At 37.9% G+C, this 25,207-nt stretch overlaps 1 protein-coding gene across 2 annotated transcripts in view; it reads left to right on the plus strand.

The window, feature by feature from the left end:
- Nucleotides 1-25,207, plus strand: part of MTARC2 (mitochondrial amidoxime reducing component 2) — a 39,952-nt gene that overhangs the window by 8,979 nt on the left and 5,766 nt on the right. Inside the window, exons 2-7 of one of the 2 annotated variants that reach the window (XM_007481425.3) lie at nt 3,535-3,708; nt 4,457-4,619; nt 8,753-8,893; nt 18,490-18,551; nt 18,641-18,712; nt 22,542-22,709. In XM_007481425.3, the coding sequence (XP_007481487.1) occupies nt 3,535-3,708; nt 4,457-4,619; nt 8,753-8,893; nt 18,490-18,551; nt 18,641-18,712; nt 22,542-22,668 (739 nt within the window). In that variant the 3' untranslated portion in view covers nt 22,669-22,709. The remainder of the gene's footprint in view (nt 1-3,534; nt 3,709-4,456; nt 4,620-8,752; nt 8,894-18,489; nt 18,552-18,640; nt 18,713-22,541; nt 22,710-25,207) is intronic. The other variant, XM_056815964.1, reaches the window with a different exon arrangement.

The raw sequence follows: 25,207 nt of genomic DNA on the forward strand, positions 1-25,207 counted from the left end.
AAAAATACAGTATATATTTGTGGGGAAGATAGCTTTCTGGTTTCACTCACGAAAGCAATAGATGGGAACACAGAAAGAGAGAGTTGTAGTAGATTATGCGGAGCCTTAGATATCATAGATTCCTAGAGCTGGAAAGCAACCCATCTAGAAGTCTGAAGTTTATTTAGGAGACAATATGGAGACACTGAAGATTTTGAGTAGAAGAGTGACATGACCATTCCTATCTATAGGAAATATTATTTGGGATTGGAGTCAGAAAGGGTGGATGTTGAAAGATCTCTCTGGCAGCAGGTAGTAAGGAAGACCTGTACTAGGTTAGTAGCAGTAGAGAACAGAGAGGACGGGATGGATTCCAGGGGTCTGCAACTGGATTCAATAAGACCTGATAACTGCCTGGCCCTGAGAGGAAAAAGAGATGAATAAAAGATAACCCTAAGGTTATAAACACAAGAAACAGGATAAAAAAATGTTTCTATACAAATAGGGAAATCAGAAGAAGGAACAGGTCTAGGAGAAAGACAATGAGCTTAGTTTCAGACATATTGAATTTGAGGTGATCATTGGATATCCAAGTGGAGAGAATATCCTGTAACCAGTCAGTCTATAAACATTTATTAGATATCTCCTATTTTTCAGTACTGCTCTAAATCCTGGGTTTAAAAAACAAACAAATAGTTATTGTCTTCGAGGAGTTCACAGTCAATTGGAGGGGGGAGGAGAGAGATAATAAATATGGAAACAACTATGTACAAACAGGTTTTGTACAGGATAAGTTAAAAATAACTAAGAGAGAAGAGGCACTGGAATTAATTGGGAAAGGTTTCTTGCAGAAGGTGTTATTTTATCTGGGGCCTGAAGGAACCCAGGGGTTGTTGATGACAAGGAAAAGCATTCCAGGAACGGAGCCAGCTAGTAAAAATGCCCCATATTAGGACATGAAATATCTTGTTTGAGGATCACCAAGAATTTCAGTGTCATTGGGTTAGAGTATGTGGGTGGTGTAAGAAGACTGGAAAGTGTGTGGGTGGAGGGGTACCTAGGCTTTAAAAGACTTTGATTAGCAGAGGATTTGGCCTTGGAGGTGATGGAGAGCCACTGGAATCTTTTGAGTAGGGGGCAGTGTGACATGGTTGGACTTGTGCTTTGGGAAAATCACTTTGGAGGCTGAATGGAGGATGGATAGGAATGGAGAGAAACTTGTGATATGCCAACCAAACAGTGGACTATTGCATTAGTCCAGGTATGAGTTGGTGAGGGCCTGCCCCAAGATGGTGACTGTCACCAGAGGGGACAGAAAAGGGAGCCTAGAGCTCAAAAGAGAGATCAATGGGAGGAATCATCTTCAAGGAAGTGGTGGATGAAGCTCTGAACATGAAAGGGATTGCCAAGGGAAAGAGTGGTGGGAGCACAAGAGAAGGAGGCCAGAGACAGAAGCATGGCAAACCCTATATGTAAGGGCTTGGAAGAGGATGAAGATCTTCCGATGACTTTCATTGCTTTGCAACATATACACACACACAGACATGCACACACATGCACAGAATATACACATTAATATATATGTACACACAAACACATACATGTACATACATGTATATACTGTTGTAAAGTTATTGACTTATTAGTTATTGGTATGTTGATGATACCAATAGTTGTAGCAGGGGTGAACAGGTTCTCAAATTTGACCATTAAAAAAATATGGCCACCAGGCAGTTGTAGAAAAATCTTTTTCAGGCCAGTTATCAAAAAAACTTATTTATTGTAACTATTAAATAATTATATAAAGGGAAAGTAAAAGGAAGTAAGGAAAGTATGTATTTATAAAGGATTCCTTATTAACTAATAATTCTATATAGATTTCCCACCAAATCTTTCCCTCATGGGAATTCTTTGATGATTACCAAATGGTAGTCCTTCTTATAGCTACACTGACTAACTAAACGATAATTCTATCTTACTAAACCTATTTCCAAAAGCAAAATATTAACAACATTATAGAGATCCTCCTTTCCCTCCGGCCAAAGATCAGCTCTGCTAATCTGAGTTGGAAGTTGTTTATCCAAGCAGCTGTTCTCTGGTGGGCTCAGAGGAACTCTGAATAGCAGCTCAGTAAGCTCTCCTGTTCTCTGATCCAAACAGCTCTTTAACTTTAGATCCAACTTAGATGTTGTAAGTCTTCCACTAACTCTCCAAGGCTAATTTGAGAGGAAAGTCGGGAACAACCACCCTCTCACTCTCTCTCCCAGAAGAAGTGGAGCTACTATTACTCAACTGATGTCCTCAAGGCACCCTCTAAAATTCTCTATTTCTGACCTCATCAGGTTCCATAGAAATCTCTTGAAGCACCCTAGTACCTCAAATCTTCTTCTTGTTAAACTCTCTGACTACACATTTCTAACTAAGTTAATTACTCCTTCATCACAATTATCATTGCAATACACACACACAATATATAAAACACACAAATGCACATGAACACATGTACACATACATGCATGTACACATCAATACACACATAGACATACATGTACATATACACATTTATCCCCCATTCATCTATCTGCCTATATACTTTTTTTCTGTCCAGAGCATGAGTTTGAGAGTCTTAGTATAACTCTCTGTCAAAATTGTACTGGTAAAGCGTTGCTTCTTAGCAAGGTCAAAGTAGAGGGGAATTTCAGGGTGCTGAATAAGCACATGAACCATTCCTCTTGGGAGGTCAAGTACATTAAGCAGAATAGAATTGGAATCACAGATTTAGAACTGGAAGGGATCTTAGAGGTGGTCTAGTCCAAGATCATGCAAATAGTAAGGGGTAGAGTAAAAATTTGTGAAGCTCTTTATTCATATTTTTTTTCATCTGATCCACAACAACCTTGTGAAGTAAGTGCTATTGCTCTCATTTGCATTTTACAGTTGAGGAAACAGGCTAAAAGAGGTTAAGTGACTTGTCCAGGGTTATACAAGTAATAAGTGACTGAGGCAGGGTTTGAATCTGTTCCTAACTCAAACTCAAATCCCTATCTACCTCCCTACCTTATCAGATCATAGATTTAGGGCTGGAAGAGTCCTTTTTTTTTTTTAACCCTTACTTTGCATTTTAGAATCAATACTTAGTATCGGTTCCAAGGAAGAAGAATGGTATGGGCTAGGCAATGGGGGTCAAGTGACTTGCTCAGGATCCCACAGGTAGGAAGTTTCTGATACCAGATTTGAATTCACATCTTCCTGACTCCAGGCCAACTAGCTTCTTCTGGAAGAAACCTTATACATCATCATTTTACAGATGAGAAATTAAATGACTTTCTCAGGATCACATACCTGTGTCAGAGGTGGAAATCAGACTTTGGGTTTTCTTGGCTCTAAATCCAGATCCAAGACCTATCAACAGAACATAGCTAGTCTCTAGAAACCATTGTTGGGGATCCTGGCATTTAGCTGCTTCTGACACTTCCAATATTTTCAGGATGAAAGAGAAGAGGATCAGAGAGCCAATGAGGATGAGATGGGCATTTTTCTCTTTTGTTTCTGTAGGTTTTGGCTGGTGATCAAGGAGGATGGCCACATGGTCACAGCAAGGCAGGAGCCTCGCCTGGTACTGATCTCCATAACGTGGGACAATGACCAAATGACCCTCAGTGCTCCAGATATGAATGATCTGGTCATACCTAGCACACAACCATCTACCAATGCCATTCAAAACTGCAGGTGCTTTGTGCTCTGCCACCATGAGGTTGAGGTGTGGGTGGGAGGAGGAAGGCCTTCACTTTTTCATATAAGAACTGTTTACTTTTTTAGAATTTCCCCAAATTTTATTTCAGTTCTAGGATTTTTCCAAACAATAAAAGAAGGAATATATGTTGAAATGAGTAAAGAATTAGGAAAGGATTCTTCATCTGTAAAAAAAGGAGGGGCAAATAAAATATAAGTAGAAAGGTGTGACTTTTAGGGCAAGAGTCTTTGAATTCTAGCCTTCAGGACATATCCCAGGAGAACTGTCTGACTACCTGAGAGGAAGCATAATAATTGGAAAGAATGCTGACTCTGGAGTCCCAGGAACCCAGTTTACATTTTACTTCTGCTACTTGCTACCCATGAGTTATCAACTGTTGTTCCAAGATTTTTGGTCTGAGGAGGAGGTGGTGGGAAACAATGGAGATGACTTTAACCAGAGAGGTTGAGTAAATACTTCATGATACCAAAGCACTGGATAAGACACTCTTGAAGCTCCTGAACTCAACCAAAAATTGCAAAGGGTACCTTGCCCCACAGGCATAATGCCAAGGACTGGGATAGTTATGACTTGATGAGTTTTGGTTAGGCCATTCATAGTAGAAGGGAAACTGGACAGCATTTTTTTGTTGGAAAGTTAAAAAAAATGTTTTTTTCATGTTGACAACCACTTTGGGCACCCACTTCCTTTTAATCTCTGTTTTCTCTTGTAACCCTTCCTCAGGGTATTTGGTGTTGACATTCAGGGTAGAGACTGTGGAGATGAAATAGCTCAATGGATCACCAGCTTCTTAAAATCAGAAACATTTCGACTGGTTCAGTTTGAGACCCAGATGATGGGAAGAAAATCAAAAGAAATTTTCCAACCCTTTATTCAGAATTACCAGGTGAGATGAGAGTTTGTTTTTCCCTTGCCCCCACCCTTTCTAACAGCTTTTTTCAAAAACCTTACCTTTTGTCTTAATATCACTTCTAAAACAGAAGAACAGCAAGGGCTAGGCAATAGGAGTTAAGTGACTTGCCTAGGGTCATATAGCCGGGAAATGTCTGAGGTCAAATTTGAACGCAGGACCTCCTGTCTCCAGGTCTGGCTCTTTATCCACTGAGTAATCTAGCTGCCCATTCTAACAGCTTTTCTAAGGGGAGATGGTAGAGAAAGGGGTCAACTTTTCTTTTCTGTCCATTACTCAACTTAATGAGGCCTCTGAAAAATGACAGTGGAATCTAGGCAAAAATAGAGTCAGAGACTTTCAGACATGAAATTATTTGGTGATGAAGGGGCTGAAACTTGTCTCTATTCTACAACTTATTTTCTTGCTTATTTTCCCCTTATGCTTTCTCTCCCTTCTTCTATCTTTTATGCCCCCACTATATCACTGAGAAGTTGTTTCTGGCCTGTAGCCCAGACAGAGGTGCTCTCCAAGGTGATATTCCTTCTAATGTTTTGAAGTTTGAGTCATGGTCCACAAACAGATGACTGCTATGATGAGCAACAAACTGGAGACTTGGTAGACATAAACAGTTCAGTGTTGGGATAAAAAAAAAAATCTTGCAGCAAAATTAATCTGACATGTTTAATGATATGCAGAATGTGATTATATTTCCTGGGAATGAGGCAAAATGATAAACAGTTCACCTAAATAATTATATTCCAGTGAAGGGTCAAGGCATAATGGATTAAAAACGGACTGCAAAGCCAGGAAAAAGTAGGCTTACTTCCCACCACACCCCTGGGCAAGTCACTTAACTTCTTGACTCTCTAAGACTCCAACTTGCCGAGAAATTGCCAACCTGCTTTTGTAAAGGGTTTTTCTCATTTGGGAATTCCTTACACTAAATTAAAAAAATCAAATTCCTCAAATTAATCAGATCTCTATCCTATTCCTTACCTAGTCATTGCAACTGTATATATTCTCTTTTTCACTTAATAAGTTCACCAATAGCAGAATCAATGCTGAATGTATTAGGGAAAAACTTTCAGCATTGACTATTATGTTTTTGTACATGTAATATATTAAGACTCACTTTCTAACTCTCTGTCGCTGTCTTCCCATCTTTGTCTCTGTTTCTCTCTCTTTCCATCTCTCTCTGTCTCAGTCTCTCCCTCTCATCATGACTCTGTCTCCCCATCTCTGTCTCTCTTTCTCTGTCTCTCTTTCTCTCCCCATCTCCCTGTCTCTTTCTTTCTCTCCAACTCTCACCCTCCACCTCTCTCTCTGTGTCTTTGTTTCTGTCTCTGTCTCTCTCATCACCTCTTTTTGTCTCCCCATCTCTGTCTCTCCCCATCTCTCTCTTTCTTTTTCTCTCTCCATCTCGCTGTGTCTCTCTCTCCTCTCTTCTTGTCATTCTTTCTCTTCCTTTCTCCCTCTTTCTTCTTGCCTTCCTAATATTGCATACACACACAATCATACAAACACACATTTCATTCATACTTATACTCTTTAAAAACTAAAAGTTCTCCATCTAGCTCCCTATTACTTTATATTGTTGCTTCCCTCAATTCCTCCCACCCCAATACTAATCCTTAGGTTTGAAGATCTTTGTTTCTCCTCATGCCCCTTTGTTCTCCCAACATTTCCCCTATACCCTTCTCTTTACTTGAGAGGTCCTTGCCTTCTTTCTAGAATCCCACTGGGTACCCTAGATGTTAAAGGGTTTTAGGTACTAAATATTCTTAGCCATGCAGTTTAACAAAGGATTATGGCAGCAGGAATAGTAGATCTAGTAGGATAGGCCAGGGAAGTCATCTTGCTATTATAGAACAGTAATGGTGAACCTTTGGCACAGGTACCAAAGATGGCATACAGAGTGCTCTATGTGGACACATGGCTGCCCTCCCCCCATATTCCCAGAGTTTGTTAGTTAGTTACTAGAAAGGCAGAGGGACTTGAGTGGAGCTGCTGCCCTCTTCCTCTCTACCAAACCTGACTACATTTTCATATCCCTGCCCCTCTGCCCAGCAGTCTAATGGTAGTGCTTCTTCCCTCTCCTGTGTAGGGTAAGGGGGGTGGCAGGGTGTGCCCAGCATTCAGTGGGGGGAGGGGCATGGCACATAGTCTGGGGACTGGGGTGGGTGGGGTCTCTGGCACTCTGTCTCTAAAAGGCTTGCCATCACTGCTATAGGCTTTAGGTTGAACCTAACTAGGAAATGAAACTTGGACTGAAAATAGTGATATGTAGGATAAAGGAAAGAACAGTGAAAATGGACTTTGGATTTCTGGAATTGGATAATTTTGGAATGGAAGGAGGAAAAAGATAGAGGAGGTAGTAATTATCTAGGCCAAGAAGGAAGGGAAAGCAGGAGGAGGGGCAGGGTAGACTCCAAGACCAAGGGCTTAAGTTCTAAGAGGTGGCTACATTTTTACTGGCTATCTATCCCTCATCATGCCAGGAATTCATTCTCAATTTTCTAAACTCTGCCTCCTGGCTTCTCTGGCTTCCTTCAAACCTCAGCTCAAATCTTACCATCTACAAGAAGCTCTGTCCTTTGTTAGTAACTTCCCCTTGTTGATTATCTCCAATTTATCCCAAATATAGCTCATTTATAGATAGTTTTTAAAAAAAAAACTTGTTGTGCCCCCAATGGGCTATGAACTCCTTTAGAGCAGGGATTGCTTTTTTACCTTTCTTCATATTTCCAATGCTTACCAAGATCCCTGGTACATAATAGGTACTTAATAAATGTGTATTGACTGTCTTTATATTCCTAGCACGTAGTAGGAACTTAGTGCTAAAAGGCTTATAAGAACATAGGATCCTCCTTAATCCCTCTTGCCTGTGTTTTTCATTTCTGAAGATTTGAGATCCATCAGCAAAACTGTTCCAAATTCTCCATTGGCTCATCCTTAACAGAGAAGATGGGGTCCCTCTTCAGAGAAATATTTAGGCAGGAGTTGTTCCTCAGGAAGAGCCATCCTTTCCAATCTCACTTAATCTAGACATCCTAAAGAAACTAAAAGCAAAATTTTCTTCAACAGAATTCACAAAAATAGTTGTGGCATAATTTCAGAATCCAGGAATAGCTCTTCTATATTCCCCTAGACTTATGTTTCTTCCAAAATTCCTTTAATGAGAAAAAGAACAACTTTACCTTTGTACCCAGAAATAAGACTTAAAATGCAAACGCCCCATGGACAGCTAACATACTGACTTTAATTTCTACTAAAGGATAAAAGAATGTTACTGGATCTTTCTGGCTTTTCTTAGGGCATAGTAGAAGAAACAAAAGGACACTAGCTCCCTGTCTCCCACCCCCCTCCCCACAACATAAATTGAAGGAACTCCACAGAGAAGAAAAAAAAAAACAAACCAGAAAGGGGAGATCCAGAATCCTGTGAATTCCTTGAGGTCTGGAACTTTCCTTGTTTTTGTTTTTACATTCCCAGCACCTAGAACAATATCTGGTACATAGAAGGAATTTTTAAAATGTTTGTTGAATGGAGTGAAATGGACTTGAAACAAGAGTAACCAAAGAGAATTTTGTTACACTGTGGTTTTGACTAACACAGAAGTTCATAGCCTTTTTTGGGGCTCTGGATCCCTTTGGTCAGTTTCAAAAAGCCTTTGAAACTTTTATCAAAATAATATTTTTTAAAAAAAATTCATAATCAAAGTCTGTGCTGAATTTGAATTAATGTCTAGTGAAAAGTTGCATTTTTTCAATCCAATTTAATAAACTGACTTGGGAATCCATTAAAACTTGGAAATCCATTAAAATAAACTCCCATGCTCTAGGGTGAAGCTGCCTTATTTATCTTAAACTGTGGATGCCTACCCAAGCATTCAGTTCAGAGAAAATGGTCAGGAATGATTTGACTGCTGAATAAAGTGATGACCCCATTTTCCTTCTCAATCAGCCACTTCTCCGCAATGAACTATTTCTCCCTCCCCCCCATTTTCTTGCCAATTGAGGTCTAAGAGATTTTTCTTTGTGGGACCCACCCAAGCCCTGGCAGAAACTGAAGTAAAAGACTACCCTAAGGCTCCCCTTAATGGCAGTTGTGCTGCATTCTTATGGCAGGTGGCTTATCCTGATTGCAGTCCCATAATGATGATCTCAGAAGCTTCCCTGTCAGATCTGAACACCAGGCTTGAGAAGAAAACCAAAATGGAACAGTTTAGACCAAATATTGTGGTGACCGGTTGCAGTGCTTTTGAGGAGGTAAGCCAAACACTTCATTTGTAGCATCTCCCCTGGAACTGTCTTCCAATAGACTGGCTTTTTAAAAAGTCCATCCTCTGTGAAGAGTGCCATCCTTTGTGCTAAGCAGTAAAGAGAACCTAGAAAGAAAGGTGAGTTAATTATCCTGATTTAGATGGCCTGGAAGAGGTACCTCTGAGAGGAGACATTTTTAACATCCTCATATACCTGTTGCTGCCCCCTTACACACACACACACACACACACACACACACACACACACACACACACACACACACACCTTTTGTATGAATTCTTTCATCCAATTCTTTCAAAGAACTAAATGTAATGTATTGGATAGTGAACACAAGAATAGGACTTTCCAGTATATAGTTATATCTCCTGCTGTGCTCATACTCAGACTTAAATTGTCCTATAATTTGCTCTGTAGTTGTGTAGCCCTCTCCTAGGCAGACCTCTCCAGTGCCAGGCTACTACAGTTTTAAGGCAGCTCCTGAGCCATCGGTCACTCAGAATCAGAGCTTGCACTAGAGCAACCAGATGGAATTTAATTAAACAATAGAGCAAAATAAATGACAAAATATTTTGCATCCTCCTCCAACCTCACAGGGACACAGTCTCCCACAGGCTGCTATACCACTAGTGGGAGAGGGAAGCACATTCAGGGAATATATGGGGAACATATACAGAAGGTCATACATAGAATGAATACATTTGACTAGGAATATGTATGTCCAGTGGCAAGGCTTGCATGGCCCTGCAGAACTGTGTAGGTGTCCTCTAGTGATGTCACACTGCTCTCTGCTGGGCATCTTTAGTAAGTTGCTCTCCTGACTGGATGTCTCTAATGAGCTTTACTTTACCCATTCATAAGCAGGGCTTCAGTTGCAATATGCCTCTTTTGCTGAGCTGCTGTGGCATGCACTAGGATCCTAGCTCTGAGGAGCTCATGTTCCAGCCAGCTATCAAAAGACCTTAGTAATTAAAGTCTGTCTGCTGGAATTAACTTCTCTGTAGTCTCTAGTTCAAGGCTTTCTCAGGGTAAATCTTTTCTGAGCTTTGGTCAGAAAATTCAAACTCCCATTCCTAGCAAATCATCCCTAACTGTGCTAGGAAGAGAAAAGAGAAAAGGTTTTGTCCAGTTTCCTTCTTTCATCCAACCAGGAACAAAATCACGATTTTGTCTCCCCAGTTAGAATCTAAGAGATGATATTGTATAGTAGAAGCCAGTGAGTCTTCTTACCCCTGACACATTCTGGTTATGTGACCTTGGGCAAGTCATTTAACTTTAATTTCTTAGCAGTTCTCTAAGCCCATATGTAAGTTGCATTGATAGATGGAGTTTCCTTACCCGGGAGTTCCCTGTATCAGTGAAGTCACAGGTCCAATTCCTGTCCCTAACAAAGTTCCTTGAGAGCCGGAGCTCATACTTTCTTTTTTATTTTGTGTTTCTCCATTGTACACAGTTGAAAAGCACTCACTAATATTGACTGAACATTGAATGAAAAAAGTGCTCAGTGGACATCAGTCCAGGCAATAGTCATTTATCTCTGTGCTAGTTACTGATACAATTATAAAGTTTAGATAAGACACAGTTCCTGACCTTCTGAGGTTTACCATTTGGTAGTGGGCTAAGCCACAAACATGGTAACTACACTATATGGTACTTTATTTTCCATCTCTGTCTCTGAATCATTATATGACCTTGGGTTAGTCATTGGTTGTTTGGATCTCAGTGTTCTCTTTAGTAAAATGAAGTAGTTGGATCAAATGATTGCTAAGCTCCCTTTCAGTTTTATTCTTGATGGGTTGGTTAAAGACTTCTTCCTATGGGAATCCTCTACTATCAGCCCATTTGTTCTGAAAAGTTTTCTCTTTGGTAATGAAATGTTCCTAGTTTATCTCAACAAAAAAGGCAAATTGTTCTGACATTCTTTTAGGTTAAAAGCCTTACTCAAATGTGTGTTTAGGTAAGTGATCCTTAATATTTATTGTGCCATGGATTCCCTTTGGAACTCTGGTAAAATCTATGGATCTGTTTTCAGAATAATTTTTAATTCAAAAAAGAGAATATGTCTTACTCTGGGAGTTATAAAACTGTGTACCCTTAGACCTAGCAATGCTGGTCTATTTCCTGAGGAGAGCACGGTTAAAAGAAAAGAACCTATATATTCCAAGACATTTATAGCAGCTCTCTTTGTGGTGGCAAGAACTGGAAATAGAGAGGATGCTCATTAATTGAGGAATGGCTAAACAACTTGTGGTATAGGATTGTGACAATATTATTGCACCATAAGAAATGATGAGCAGACTAATTGAAGAAAAAACTTGGAAAGAAATACATGAGATAATGAATAGCAAAATGAGTAGATGCAGGACAACATTATGTATAGCTACAGACTTAATACTTGAAGAATAACCTGTGAATGTTCACCTCCAGAGAATGAATTGAAAAGTGAGAACATGAAGTGCATAATCTATATATACATCTGTTTGCTGGATTATTCTTCTATGATGGTAGGAAGGGGCTGAGATACTTGAAAATAAGTTCCACTAATAAAAAAGTGAAGAAAAAAGAAAATACATAGGTTTACAGGGGAACACAACTATATTGAAATAAAGGTGTGATTTCTTTTTCTTTTTTAAATGCATGGATCCCTTGAAGTCTAATCAAAGACCCCAGATTAAGAACTCAAAAGCTGGGAAACTGGGGTTGGGCAGGCAGCCAAACTCTATCTTTCAATTCTCTTATACTGGCTCTCTGCCTTCAACTCTACCACTGCTCTGAAACCATGACAGAACAGACCATCTCCTTCACCAAAGACTTCCTGGCTTGTGACCTTCCACTGCTACCTGTGACAGAGGCTGGCACTAAAGAAAAGTGCCAGACTGAAGAGCCTCTGTCACATACCTCCCAGTCCTTGGTAGCTCTCATTGAGATAGTCAGACTACTATCATAGCAGGTGAAGCATGCAGGTCTACAAATTACTACTACTAAGCAGTACAAAGAAATAATAGATCCGACAGTCTGAATTCCAAAGGAACAAGGGGTATTTTCCTCCTGATTGGGTAACTTAGCAAATGCAATGAGATGTTCTGCCTTCTCAGGTCTTTAACTTTGCCTTTAAGAAGTATTAGCAGGTGTTTGGGGGAAGTGATCATTTTTTAAAAATGTTCCATAATCTTGAAAATATTTTGCTAGTAACTGGTAATCTGACCTCTGTGATACAGACAGAGCCTCTTTTCTCTGCTTTTTTTTTTTTGCCTCTTGGATTTTGCAAGAACCAACTTGGCAGTGATGTTGGAAAATTTGGCAATGAAAAGAATTCAAAGGTCTGAGAGACTGTTTCAAAAATCACTGTATCATGACTTGTATCAAGGTTTCAGTGTCTCAGAACAAAAGGTTATTATCTATAGCAAAGCCTCCTTGAAAATCTACTATAAAGTAAGAAGTGTTCTTTTGGATCCCAAGAATTCTCATAGTGTAATAAGTTGGATAATTGTACAATCAATGACTGCTAATGGCAGACATAGTCTTCCATGCCTATGATAAAATAGGATGGTGAGTAATCATGAAGTTTGGGCACAAGGGAGCTGCCTAATCCAGTGTTCTTAGAGGCATGAGTGGAGATTGGGTACTTGTCCTGTATGATGAATTGAAGGAAGTCATCTAAATACATCTTAACTAAAAGCAGAAACAGTGACTATGGCTCAGGTAGAATATATTACCAAACTTACCATTTTGGATCATTGACTTTCAAGAAATTCCTGTTATCTTTTCATTCAGGTCAGATTATATTTGTAGAGGAGCCAAGGAAAACCTAGAAATAGGGACTCATTTACTGTTTTCTATTATTCACACACTGATTTATTATTTTGATTCTATTGGTTTTGAGAAAATAATAGTGGCTATGGGTCCAAGGAGACAGATCTACTTGGACCCTCTGGTTTAAATGCTATATTGAAGAACCATAAATTTGTGTTTTAAGTATTTATTTATTTTTTAAAAATCATGTTTCTCCTTTGTATCAAGCACAAGAGATAACATATTGTATAGGTAATATTTGGCAGTTATGATCTGTGTTGGAAATTCTGCTGTAAAACAATAAATACACAGTAGTATTCTTTAAAAAAAAAGAACTCTTGGCTTAGGGAAAAACCAGGGTATTTTTATATTTCTGGCTAGAAGCATTCATATTCTCAAAATGATTTAACAAATAAGGTAAAATTCTATTAGGGATCTTGGACAAATGATATTTGTTTAAAAGACATTTTATTTTTTATTATAAGTAAGTTTTATTTTCTACAAATATTCCAATTGTAACTTTAGTTATACTTATTTGCACAGTAGGGTCAATGTAAAGAAACCACCCATACCTTGTAAATTATGAAACGTTTTGTCCCTTTCATATAATAGATGACTTTTATCTTCACATAGAAATATGTGGCTCTTTAAAATGGAAAAAAAATCCTATCTTAGTATGATACTGTTGATGTGCATTTATCCTCTTGTATTAGGAGGTACAGTAGTTAAGGCTCTCAGGGTAGCATTAACTTGGCCGCCTGGCGCCATTGCTCATCCATAACAGTTCCCGTTCTTGGTGAACCTGTTAAATATTAATAGGAAATGCTAATGCATATCAACATTTAACAGGCCAATTAAATAAAATAGTAGGACTTGGCAACTTGGGTGAACTTAGCACAGGTATGAAGATGCAGATTATTGGTTTTCTGTGGGTGGTGTTCACTTTTAATTCTTCCTAGAATGTTTTGTTCAATGACTCACAAAATTTTGGGATGCCAGGGAGAAAAAAAAGAAATTCAAACAGAAAAAGGACAAATTGGCCCAGTGGGAGTAAAGGGAAATGACTGTTCCCATTACAAAAGGATTTGTGTTACAAAAAACTTGCTTTAAAAAATTGGCACTTAAATATGTATTCCTAGGTTTATTTATATATCATTGAAACTTACCATGACAGCTAGGCTGTTTGGTGGATAGAGTGTCAGGCTTGAAGTGAGGAAGACTCAGATACCTGAGTTCAAATCTGACCTCAGATACTTACTAGCCATGTGACCCTGGGCAAGTCACTTAACTCTGTTTGCCTCAGTTCCTCATCTGTTAAAGGATCTGGAGAAGGAAATTGCAAATCACTCCAATATCTTTGCCAAGAAAATCCCAAATTGAGAACACTAAGAGTTGGATATGACTGAAACGACTAAACAACAAGAAAAATTTACTGAGGTGGTTTCACTGAAGACATGGAAATAAAGAGGGCAAGGAAATTTACAACTCTAGAATGAATATCTACTACTCACCTCCTATTTCTGAAGCAGCTCAGTGTCACAGCAGATAGAGAAAAACTTGGTTTAAATCAGAGCCTTCCTAGCTGTGTGACCCTGGGCAAGTCACTTATGTTCTCTCAACCTCAGTTTCTTCATCCTCAAAATGGGGATAATAATGCCTATTGGTTGTTGTGAGGTGGCAGGGAATGAGATAATATTTGTAAAATGCTTTGTAAATCTTAAAACACTATATAAATGTTATTACAATTTATATTTTTATCATTCTTAAATATAGATAAGGCATTCCTGGGGAAAACATGTTTTAAATGAAGTGCAATTATGTCCACAAATCAATGTATCCTTTCTACAAACTGAGGTTTACCCATTTGTACTGATTATTGAGATGATAGGGTTCAGGCAGTATACTACCATAGAAAGAATGCTGGACTTGACCTCAAGTTTCTGATGTCTTTTGTCATTTACCACATGACTACTTTTCTAGACTCATTCTTTCTAGAAATTCATTATTCTGCAAGATGAAATCAACTCTGAAAGTCAGGACACCTGCCACAGAGTCCCCTCACTCTCTCTCATTGAAGAGGGTAGAGGTTGGACACTGGAGACCTCCTTCCTGACCCTTAACCATTTAAGGAGGCATCTAGAGAATTCATCTTATTATTTCCCACTTGGCTACTTTGCTGGGCTTGAACATCTCCTTAAACTCATTATTCTGTAAGATGAAATCAACTCTGAAACCGTAACCTCCTTAGATCATGTTCTACTTAGCCGTTTACTGTAGAACTTCATCAAAACATTAATTATGAATTATTTTCCTCTCCTTCCTCCCCCCCCCCCCCAATTCTTATATGCTGTCTTCACCATTAAACTGTGAGTTCCTTGAGGGTTGAGAATGTCTTTAATTTTTATTTGTATATCCAACAGAGCTCAGCTTGACACAGAGTTAAGTGCTTATTAAGCATTTATCCTTCTTCCCTATTTCCTTCTCTTTTTCATTCTCATGCAGCTCTTTTGCCAGTTTTGTTTGTTTTTAAGGAATGCTCCATTTTCTCTAATAAACTGGTGAGCAGATAGATATTCCTCTGTCCTTTTGATGTCCTCTCTTCTAGGAAAGAAACTTAACTGTCACTTTGTGTGAGCTAACTGGCTATAAAGACTGTACCCATGTCTTCATAGATATAAGAAACTCCTGGGTCAGGAAATTCCCACCATCAACTCAGATCGATGCTATTGCAATTCATACACCTAACTTAGAGCATGAACAGGATTAAGTAATTAGCCATTGGTTACAAGGCCTCTAGGAGTCAGGAACAAAATTTGAATCCAGGTCTTTCTAGCCTAGAGGCTAGCTCTCCATCTTCTTATCAAAACTGCCCTTCATTGATGAATGAATAATCTTATCAATCAGCTCAGCTCCGTTTCCACCTCTTCCAAGAAGCCCATAGTAGACTTGTCCATGTCCTTCTGTAACCACTTTACAGGGAACTTATGATGTATTACGTGTGTATCTGATATGCATTTTGGGTCATCTGCATTTCATTTTATTTTATTTTATTATTTTTGTTTTGCAAACTGAGCAACACATAATAAAATACTATGCTTTGTTTAAAATACAAGGAATGGGATGGGGGGAACCCCCAATAATTTATAGTATATCCAAGTTCTAAAGATTCCAAGGATATTATTTTCCAACATCACTAATAATCCCAATGCCAAGATCTTCTGATCCTAGAATTGTCTGTGTCTTGTACCTATAATGCTACAAACTCACTTTCTGATGTTTTGCTCTATTGATGGGTAACCTGGATTTTTGAAAACTGTGCTCTTCCTTCCTTCCTTCCTTCCTTCCTTCCTTCCTTCCTTCCTTCCTTCCTTCCTTCCTTCCTTCCTTCCTTCCTTCCTTCCTTCCTTCCTTCCTTCCTTCCTTCCTTCCTTCCTTCCTCTTTCCTCTCTCTGTCTCTGTCTCTCTCTCTGTCTCTCCCCCCACCTCTGTCTCCCTCCTTCCCTTCCTCCCTCCCTCCCTCCTCTTTTCCCCTTACTGCATTGATTCTAAGGCAGAAGAATGGTAAGTGCTAGGCAATGGAACTTAGGTAATTTGTCCAGGATTATATTGCTAGGAAGTCTCTGAGGCCCTATTTGAACTCAGTATCTTCCAACTAAGTCTGATTGTCTATCCATTGAGCCACCCAGCTGCCTCTTTATTCCATTTTTCTTAGTCTTAGAACATTAAAGAAAGAATGTTTTTGTTTCAGGGAGAAGCTTGTTTTGTACTTTCTATTGCACTTGTCATATTTCATCATCCCTCTTTACCTCCCCCCAATTCCTTAAGTAAAAGTACCTTTTGTTTTTTTATCCCCCAAATCAAACATGGTACCTTATACATATAGTATTTTAATAAATGCTTATCTAATTAGAAGTTCTTAATGTACTCCTTTCCTATATAGTTTCCCTTTGAATACTAAGACTACTCCCCAACACATACACATACAGAAACAAGTTTAGTTCAGGAAGAATGGTGAGCCTAGCATATATCTCTGTTTCATGGTGCTTAAGGTAGATTACCTTGAATCAATTCCTCAAAAAGCATTTAGTTACTGGGCTAAGCACTGGATATACAAAGAAAGCTAAAAACAATTCCTTCCCTCAAGGAATTCTATCTCTTTCACCCAGAAAAATCTGGAGCCAATTCCCCCTTTCTTAAATATACGCCCTTTTTTCCAGTGTAAAAAGTGAATTTATTTGCAAATGTTAAATAATGCTATTATTTAGGAGGAAACGCTGAGCCTGACATCTGAGGCTATGAAGAAAGCTGTTTTGAAATCTAGGTACGTTGACCTGCCACGTGTTGCAAAGGCTGCACAGCATGTGCGGTAAAGATTACTTATCACCAAATCTTGGCTGTGGAAAACTTTTCGCTGGAATTCTCCATTCCTTGGTTTTCAATCACAACTAGTATCTTGATGTCACATAGATTTGTGACTGAATGGTTGAGATCTTTATTACTTGTCAGAACGGCACTGAATTAACTGAGTGTGACTCGAGTGTTTCAAGGTATTTTTAGAGAGGTAGCTATAGGCGTGTTTGTGAGTGACTGCATTGCCCTCCTGTGGCAAAGTGGATATTGTCTGTTTCAGCAAATTGGTGGCTGGAGCTCTCTTAACAGGTGGTCTATCTCAGTTATCATAATGAGGCAAATGCGATTACATGTGGTCTTGGGTGCTTGCCCACATTGTCTTGTCATCCATCATATTTTATGCTTGAAATAAGTGGGACATTATAAAATGATTTAGAAATGCTTGTTTTTCAGCCATTCCCCAACTTCAAAATAGATTTGAGTTGCAAAACTTTGTTTAGAAGTCAGCTTCTTTCCCATAGATCAAATTTCCCCCTAGAAACAGTACTATAAATGGTGGTTCTTTCCAGACCTAATTACAGAAGCCTATTTGGTGCCAAATATTCCCCCGGTCATTGGAGAGATACATGTTTGATGTAAGGACAACCACCTTATAATTGGAGGCAGGTTTCCCTTCATTAGAGGTCTTCAAGCCAGGGGATCACTTGGGAGTGTCTCAGAGGGGTTCAGAAAAAGGGTTCATTGGATGATATCTAAGGGCTATAGCTCTATAATTGTAGCCCTGTTCTCCTAAAGCTGCCCTGTAAGAATGTGTATCTCAGAACCTTGAACCTGATCCCAAACCTTGAAATCCTGACCTCCTGAGAGCAGAGGCAATAGACTGCAATGGGAAGGGTCAAGTGGAGGATCCAGAGACTGGTCTATACCCAAGGCACAGTTAGTACAAGGCTGCAGTAGCTTTGGGCAGCTAGGTAGTGTGTGATGGATAGAATGGTGAGGCTAGAGTCAGGAAAACAATTTCCTGAGTTCAAATCCGACTGCAGACACTCAACTAGCTTTGTGACTTTGGGCAAATCTCTCAACCATGTTGGCCACAGTTTCTTCATCTGTGAAATGAGCTGGAGAAGGAAATGGCAAATCACTCTGGTGTCTTTGTCAAGAAAACCCTAGATGGAGTCAAGAAGTGTTGGGCGTGACTGACACTTTTGAACAACAAAATCTGGCTTCTCTACAAACCTCGGTGAGACTATACTGCCTCCAAAAACTTCTCTGGGTTGTGGTCTTTATAAATGACTTTTTTAAAAAGGGAGAAGGGGTGTTCTCTACATCCAGCTACAGTTGCTGTCAACTAATAAAAAAAAAAAAAAACAAATAAAATAAAAAAAATAAATAAAGCCTAATGATGCCTTTATTTGAAAGAAAGCTTATCTCACCTCTTCCAGGACACCTGGGATGAAATTCTAATTGGGAGTGTGGAAATGAACAAGATTTTGGCATGCCCTAGGTAAGGACTTTCACCAAGTTTAGTACTTGAAGTTTTGGCCAGTTGGTGACTGTGCACATTTGCTTAACTCTTTCTTGCCTGTGTTGCAGATGTATCATGACAACAGTGGATCCAGACACTGGGATCATTACTCGGAAAGAACCTCTGGAAACACTGAAGAGGTAGATTTCATGGCAAGGGGAGGGAGAGGCATGGATCCACCATTTAAAAAAAAAAAACCTTTGTCTTCCATCTTTGAACCAATACTTTGTATTGGTTCCAAGACAGAAAAGGGGTAAAGGCTAAGCAATGGGGATTAAGTGACTTGTCCAGGGTCACCCAGCTAGGAAGGGTCTGAGGCTAGATTTGAACCCAGGACCTCCCATCTCTAGGTCTGGTTCTCAATCTACTGAGCCACCTTGTTGCCCCCAATACAACATTTTTGATATTGTCATTGTCATCATAGAACAAGGGGTAGGTTTAAATATGTGGGTGTGTGTTTCTATGTAGTCAAGAGGAATTTGGTCATCTTGCCTTTTCTTTCAGTGTTTTTTTTCAGTTGACTTCTAATTTATAAACTAATTTCTGTGATCTGCTATTGCTTTTCTTGTCCAGATATGTTCTTCATTTCTTTAGACCACTTTCTCCCTAATATGTGACATTTCTTAAGTTTTTCTTATAGTTGTGGGGTTTTTGCTGACCTTGGTGTACAAATTATAGTGGGGGATTGAAAATATCTCATTCCTTTTGTCACTAAGTAATAATATCATCCCTCATTTTGCTTAATATCAGAATAGTTTTTTTTTCTATTATTAAGCCAAATGTCAAGCAAAGCAACTGAAATTGCTTGAGGAAATATTAGAAAGAACTACATATAAAAATAGTCAGTTTCAAAATCTGATTTCGAAGAGAGAAGTATTTTTTAAGACTAATCTTTTTAAAAATATATGTTTATTAGGGGACAGCTAGGTAGCTCCCTGGATTGAGAGCCAGGCCCTGAGATGGGAGGACCTGGGTTCAAATATGACTTTATATGCTTCCTAACTGTGTGATCCTGGGCAAATCACCTAACTCCAATTGCCTAGCCTTTATTGCTTACTTGCCATGGAACTAATTCAATTTTAAGACAGAAAGAAAGGGTTTTAAAAAAATTGATACAGATGGCTAAACTTTTAAAATAATAATTAATATTTAATAACTTTTAATGCAGCTAGACTTTTAAAATAACCATTAATATTTAATTAATTTAATTGCCTGAAATATCCATAACATTTTCACCTTCTCCTTCTAAGACAAGTCCACCAAAATGAGATATCTCTGTCCATTCATTCTCATTCAACTTTCATCATGTTCATAGATTGTGCTCATAAGATTATTGATTTAAAATTGGAAGGGACTTTAGAAGTTATCCAGAGCAGTGGTGTCAAACTCAAATAGAAGAAGGGGCCATTAAATTATTTATAAGGATCTTGACAATTTACATAAGTCAACTGAATTTTAAAAGGCAACATTATTTATGTTTTATTGTATTTTAATTGCTTTTATTAAATATTTCACAATTACCTTTTAATCTGGTTCTACCTTCCCTTGGCCCTGACACCTCTGATCTGGACTTCATTATATCTTTATCTATATCGATATCAATATGTAGATATTTGTTTTATAAATAAAAACCTGAGTCCCATAAAGGTAAAATAATTTTTCCAAGATTACATAGGTAAACAGGGACAGAAGCAGGATTTGAATCCTTATCCTCTGACCTTGCTTCTTTTTTTCTGGACTTTGAATTGTTTGGTAAAAGTCTTTCTAGATTTATTAATATTTCTCGTACTTGTTCATCTCACTTGGTTTATATTTCTTAGTGCTATTAAAGTTTCAAAATGTCATTATTCCCATGTTGTTGGATATTTAAGCTGCTTCTAATTTTACATAGCTGAAAATCTGTAGAGAACTAACAAACAAAATCAAACCTGCCAAAGTATATTCTATCCTATCCATTGTTCTCCAAAACGGAAACTTTCCTTAGAAAGAAAAATACGTAAGCAAAAAAAAATAACATTCGAAAACCAGGTCTGATAAGATGGATAAGTGGCATAGTGGATGGAGTGCAGGGCTTTGAGTCAGGAAGACCTGAGTTCAAATTTAGGCTTAGATGCTTATTAATTTTGTGACCCTAGGCAAGTCACTTAACTGTTTGCCTCAGTTTCCTCAAATGTAAAATGAGCTGGAGAAGGAATAACAAATCACTCTCATCTTTCTGCCAAGAAAACCCCAAATGGGGATCACTAAGAGTTGGATACAACAGAAAAGACTAAAGAACAGCATACTATTCCATCACTGTCATCCCCTCCCTGCCATGGAAAGAGAAAGGCATGCCATCATTTGGTCTTTAAGACCATTATATTTTCATTTATTCATAGTGTTAGGCTGCCTTTGTAGTAACTATTTCTTTACATAGCTATAGTGATTTTTGTATATTGTCCTTCTGGTTCTATATCAATTCATGCAAATCTCTCCGTGTTTAACATATTCTTTATTTCTTACTGTATTGTGTCATTCTACATGTTCTTCTTCTTTTTTTAACCCTTACCTTCTGTCTTAGTACCAATTATAAGATAGAAAGAGAGGCTTAAGTGACTTGCCCAGAGTCACACAGCTAGGAAATGTCTGAAATCAGATTTGAACCCAGGACTTCCTGACTCCAGGTCTGGCTCTCTATCCACTGTGCAACCTAGGCACCCCATCCATATGTTCTTATTACAGATTGTTTTATCATTCCCTAATCTATGGATACCTGCTAATTCTACCTTCATACTACAGTGAAAATGGTGTATTAAAAAATGATTTGGGTCAGGGCTGGAATTAATTCTCAGTGTTGCTATTAATGAAATTTATTTTTTCTCTATTTTTTCTTCTCTGAGAAAATATATGTACATACCCCTGACTAATTGAAATAAGCTAATTTATTAGTCTTGGTGGATCTGTGGCTATGCATGGTATAGTGGACAGAGAGACTTGGTCCTGAAGTCAGACTTGAGTTTGGTCCCATTTCTAACAAAGACTGTGTGAATAACTGGGGGCAAGTCACTTAACTACTCAGTGACCCTATGCAATTCTCGAAATCCATAGAGTACAGAGCAAGTGTACACTGGCATTTGGAGAGGGAATTTTATAATTACAAGTGAAATTACAGGTCTGTAAAACAAATACTTAAATAAGTGATATATATATATATATATTAGTTAAATAAGTAAATAGATAAGTAAACAATAGATAAATAAATAAATAGATTAAAAAACAAATAAACAAATCACAGCAGTTAGGGATTGGACTGAATGGGTCTACAACCTTCAAATCTTAGATTTTTATATGCAATGAAGTCCATTTCTCCAGACTTGAAGACCCAGACTTAAGTTCTGCTTTAGATCATAGCCCAAATTCTTGTTAATTTGTTTAATAGTTTTCAGTCTTGTCCAATTCTATCCATTGGACCATCCAGCTGTCATTTCCCATTAATACTATATCTGTTTTCATGGTTGACTGCTCTGCTCTAGAACCCCCTAAATTGATTCATTATTAGGCTTTTGAATTTGTTAGAACTCTAAGGGAATCTTGATCAATTCCTCTTTTCAGATCCATGCCCATTCTATTCAAAGTATTATGAAACCGATAGGCAACATATTTAGGGCAAGTAAATTAAAAACTTTTTAGGTGGTCTTCAGTGAGCCCTTTCAACAGAGATGCAAATTCAGTGCTGTTAAGTTCATTTACAATAACAGAAATTTTCATATTCTTTCTTACTATTTATTTATTTATAAATTATTAATTTATAAATACTTATGGAAGAGCCAGAAATATAACTCTCCTGTACTTTCACTCCTATCAGCTTTCCCAGTAAGGTTTAGAAGTTGTTTGCATAACTTCCTGGGTAGTTTTGGTATATATAAGCAGTATTCGCTTTATATTATGTTTTGCTTCATGTGCCTGATGATATTTCTTTGTCCCCTTCAGCTACCGCCTCTGTGATCCAGCAGAGAAGCATATATACAAGACATCCCCACTCTTTGGAATGTATTTTTCAGTGGAAAAAAATGGAAACCTAAAAGTGGGTGACCCCGTGTATATGATAACTCAGTGATGGAAGTCCTGGAGGTGAAAAGTGATATGGTATCTGATATGGTAAATGCAAAGTTTCCCTCTTGTGAAAAATTATGAGGAAATAACTATCAAATAACTATCGAACTGGCTCATGTAGGAAGATTTTCCATTTTCTTTTCCTTAGATCTCTGGAGAGTGTAGTCTCCTTGATGTGGTATTGGAACTTGCAGAAATATTCTTCTCCCATTCATTCTGACAACTGTAATCTTTATTTTAGTCTCAGCTTTTTTTTTCAACTTTCCATTAAATTATAAAAAGTTTATGTTGGATTCCCCAGTGAAATGATTTTTCATTGGTTAATATTTCTAGTTCATTTCAGATGACCTTCATAATGCAGGCCATTTCTTCTCAAGAGCTATTTATATTTTTTATATCTGATAGAAAAGTCAAGGAAAGGGACTAGATAATTCAAAAGCAACTGCGTTAAATTGTTAGACCAAATTTGAATGTCATCAAAACTTCTAAAAATGTAATTTAAAGTTTGAGCATTTTTCCTCAAGGGTAGAGAACCATGCCTTTGTGTGGTGATATAGTAGAAAAAGACCTGAAGCCTTAAGTTTATGTCCTGGCTCTATCATTTACTATCTATGTGATTTGGGACAAGTCTCTCAACTTCTTTAGTCTCCAGTTCCTACATATATATATATATATATATATATATATATATATATATATATATATATATATATAAAATGAAGAGATTAACTTTGATGACTTCCAAGGACTCCTTCAACTGTGAACAAATGATCCTTGAACTTTATGACATCATATGTTGCCTAGAAATCTCAGCAGAAACATTCAGCCAAGGAACCTTACCCTCAAGCTTTGATGGAATCCCTGAAGGTCCTTAAACAACATTTCCCTTTAGATAGGTTGCAGTAAAGTCATTCTTAGAAGGAGACCATTTCCTCATTTCATCAAATTCAGCAGGGAAGATGTTTCTCAATGTCTTCCCTCAGGCTTTTGACAGTAACTTAAAGTTCTTGGCAATGTGGTTTTTATTCCCGCACCCATTGTTATTGATATTTAACCTAATCTACTACTATCTAAGATATCCATCTCTTAATTTATGATCCTTAAAAATAGATGCTTAAAAGAACACCTAATTTCTAGGTGACCAAAACAGCTGATAAAGGACAAATTGTGATTAATGAGTAATTCCTGTATGTCAAGGCTATAAATATAATAGTGTTGGGTTGATGATGATGCCTTGAAACCTTCCTTTAGCCTTTGTCACTTTGCCTAGGTCTATACATTCCTCTGCTTTTTAACAAATTCATTAATTTATTCAACAAATAATTATATGGGAGAATACTATTTACATCATAAAGCACATAAGGGATACAGAAATGAACAAGACATTACTTTTTGTCCCTAAGGAACTTACAATCTAGTAGAGAAGACAATGGACAAAATTGCCATAATTTAAGACAGAAATGGAAGATGAATATATAGAAGAGTTAGCAGCTCCTTAACTATAATTCAAAGAATGGACAGACTTTCTATAAACAAAGACTAGGAATGGAGTTTTGTATGAACAGAAGTGTAAAAGCTTGAAATGATAGCATGTGTTCAGGGAATGAGTAGCCAGAACATAGAGTTCTTGTAGAGAACTAATGGAAAACTGACACAAAAAGGTAGATTGGCAATCTTTATTTGCCAGAATAAGGAACATGAAGTTTATTTAGTACACATCTAGTAACAATTAGTTTTTTTAAATTAAGTTTATTTAATTAATTAATTTAGACTTTTTCCATGGTTACATGATTCATGTTCTTTCCCTCCCCTTCTCTCCCCCGCCCAGTAGCCAATGAGCAATTCCACTGGGTTTTACATGTGTCATTGATCAAGACCTATTTCGGTATTATTAATATTTGTACTAGAGTGATCATTTAGAGTCTGCATCCCCAATCATATCCCCATTGACCTTTGTGATCAAGCAGTTGATTTTCTTCTGTGTTTATGCTCCCACAGTTCTTTCTTTGGATGTGGATATTGTTCTTTTTCATAAGTCCTTCAGAACTGTCCTGGCTCATTGCATTGCTGCTAGTAGAGAAGTCCATCACATTCGATTGTACCACAGTGTATCAGTCTCTGTGTACAATGTTCTCCTGGTTCTGCTCCTTTCACTCTCCATCAGTTCCTGGAGGTTGTTCCAGTTCACACGGAATTCCTCACTTTATTATTCCTTTTAGCACAATAGTATTCCATCACCAACATATACCACAATTTGTTCAGCCATTCCTCAATCGAAGGGCATCTCCTCATTTTCCAATTTTTTGCCACCACAGAGTGCAGCTATGAATATTCTTGTACAAGTATTTTTTTCTTATTGTCTCTTTGGGGGTATTAACCCAGCAGTGCTATGGCTGGATCAAAAGGCAGACAGTCTTTTAGTGCCCTTTGGGAATAGTTCCAAATTGCTTTCCAGAATGGTTGAATCAATTCACAACTCCACCAGCAATGCATTAGTGTCCCAGTTTTGCCACTTCCCCTCCAGCATTCATTACTTTCCTTTA

This window comes from Monodelphis domestica, chromosome 2 (genome assembly GCF_027887165.1).
Source record: "Monodelphis domestica isolate mMonDom1 chromosome 2, mMonDom1.pri, whole genome shotgun sequence".
Lineage (NCBI taxonomy): Eukaryota > Metazoa > Chordata > Mammalia > Didelphimorphia > Didelphidae > Monodelphis > Monodelphis domestica.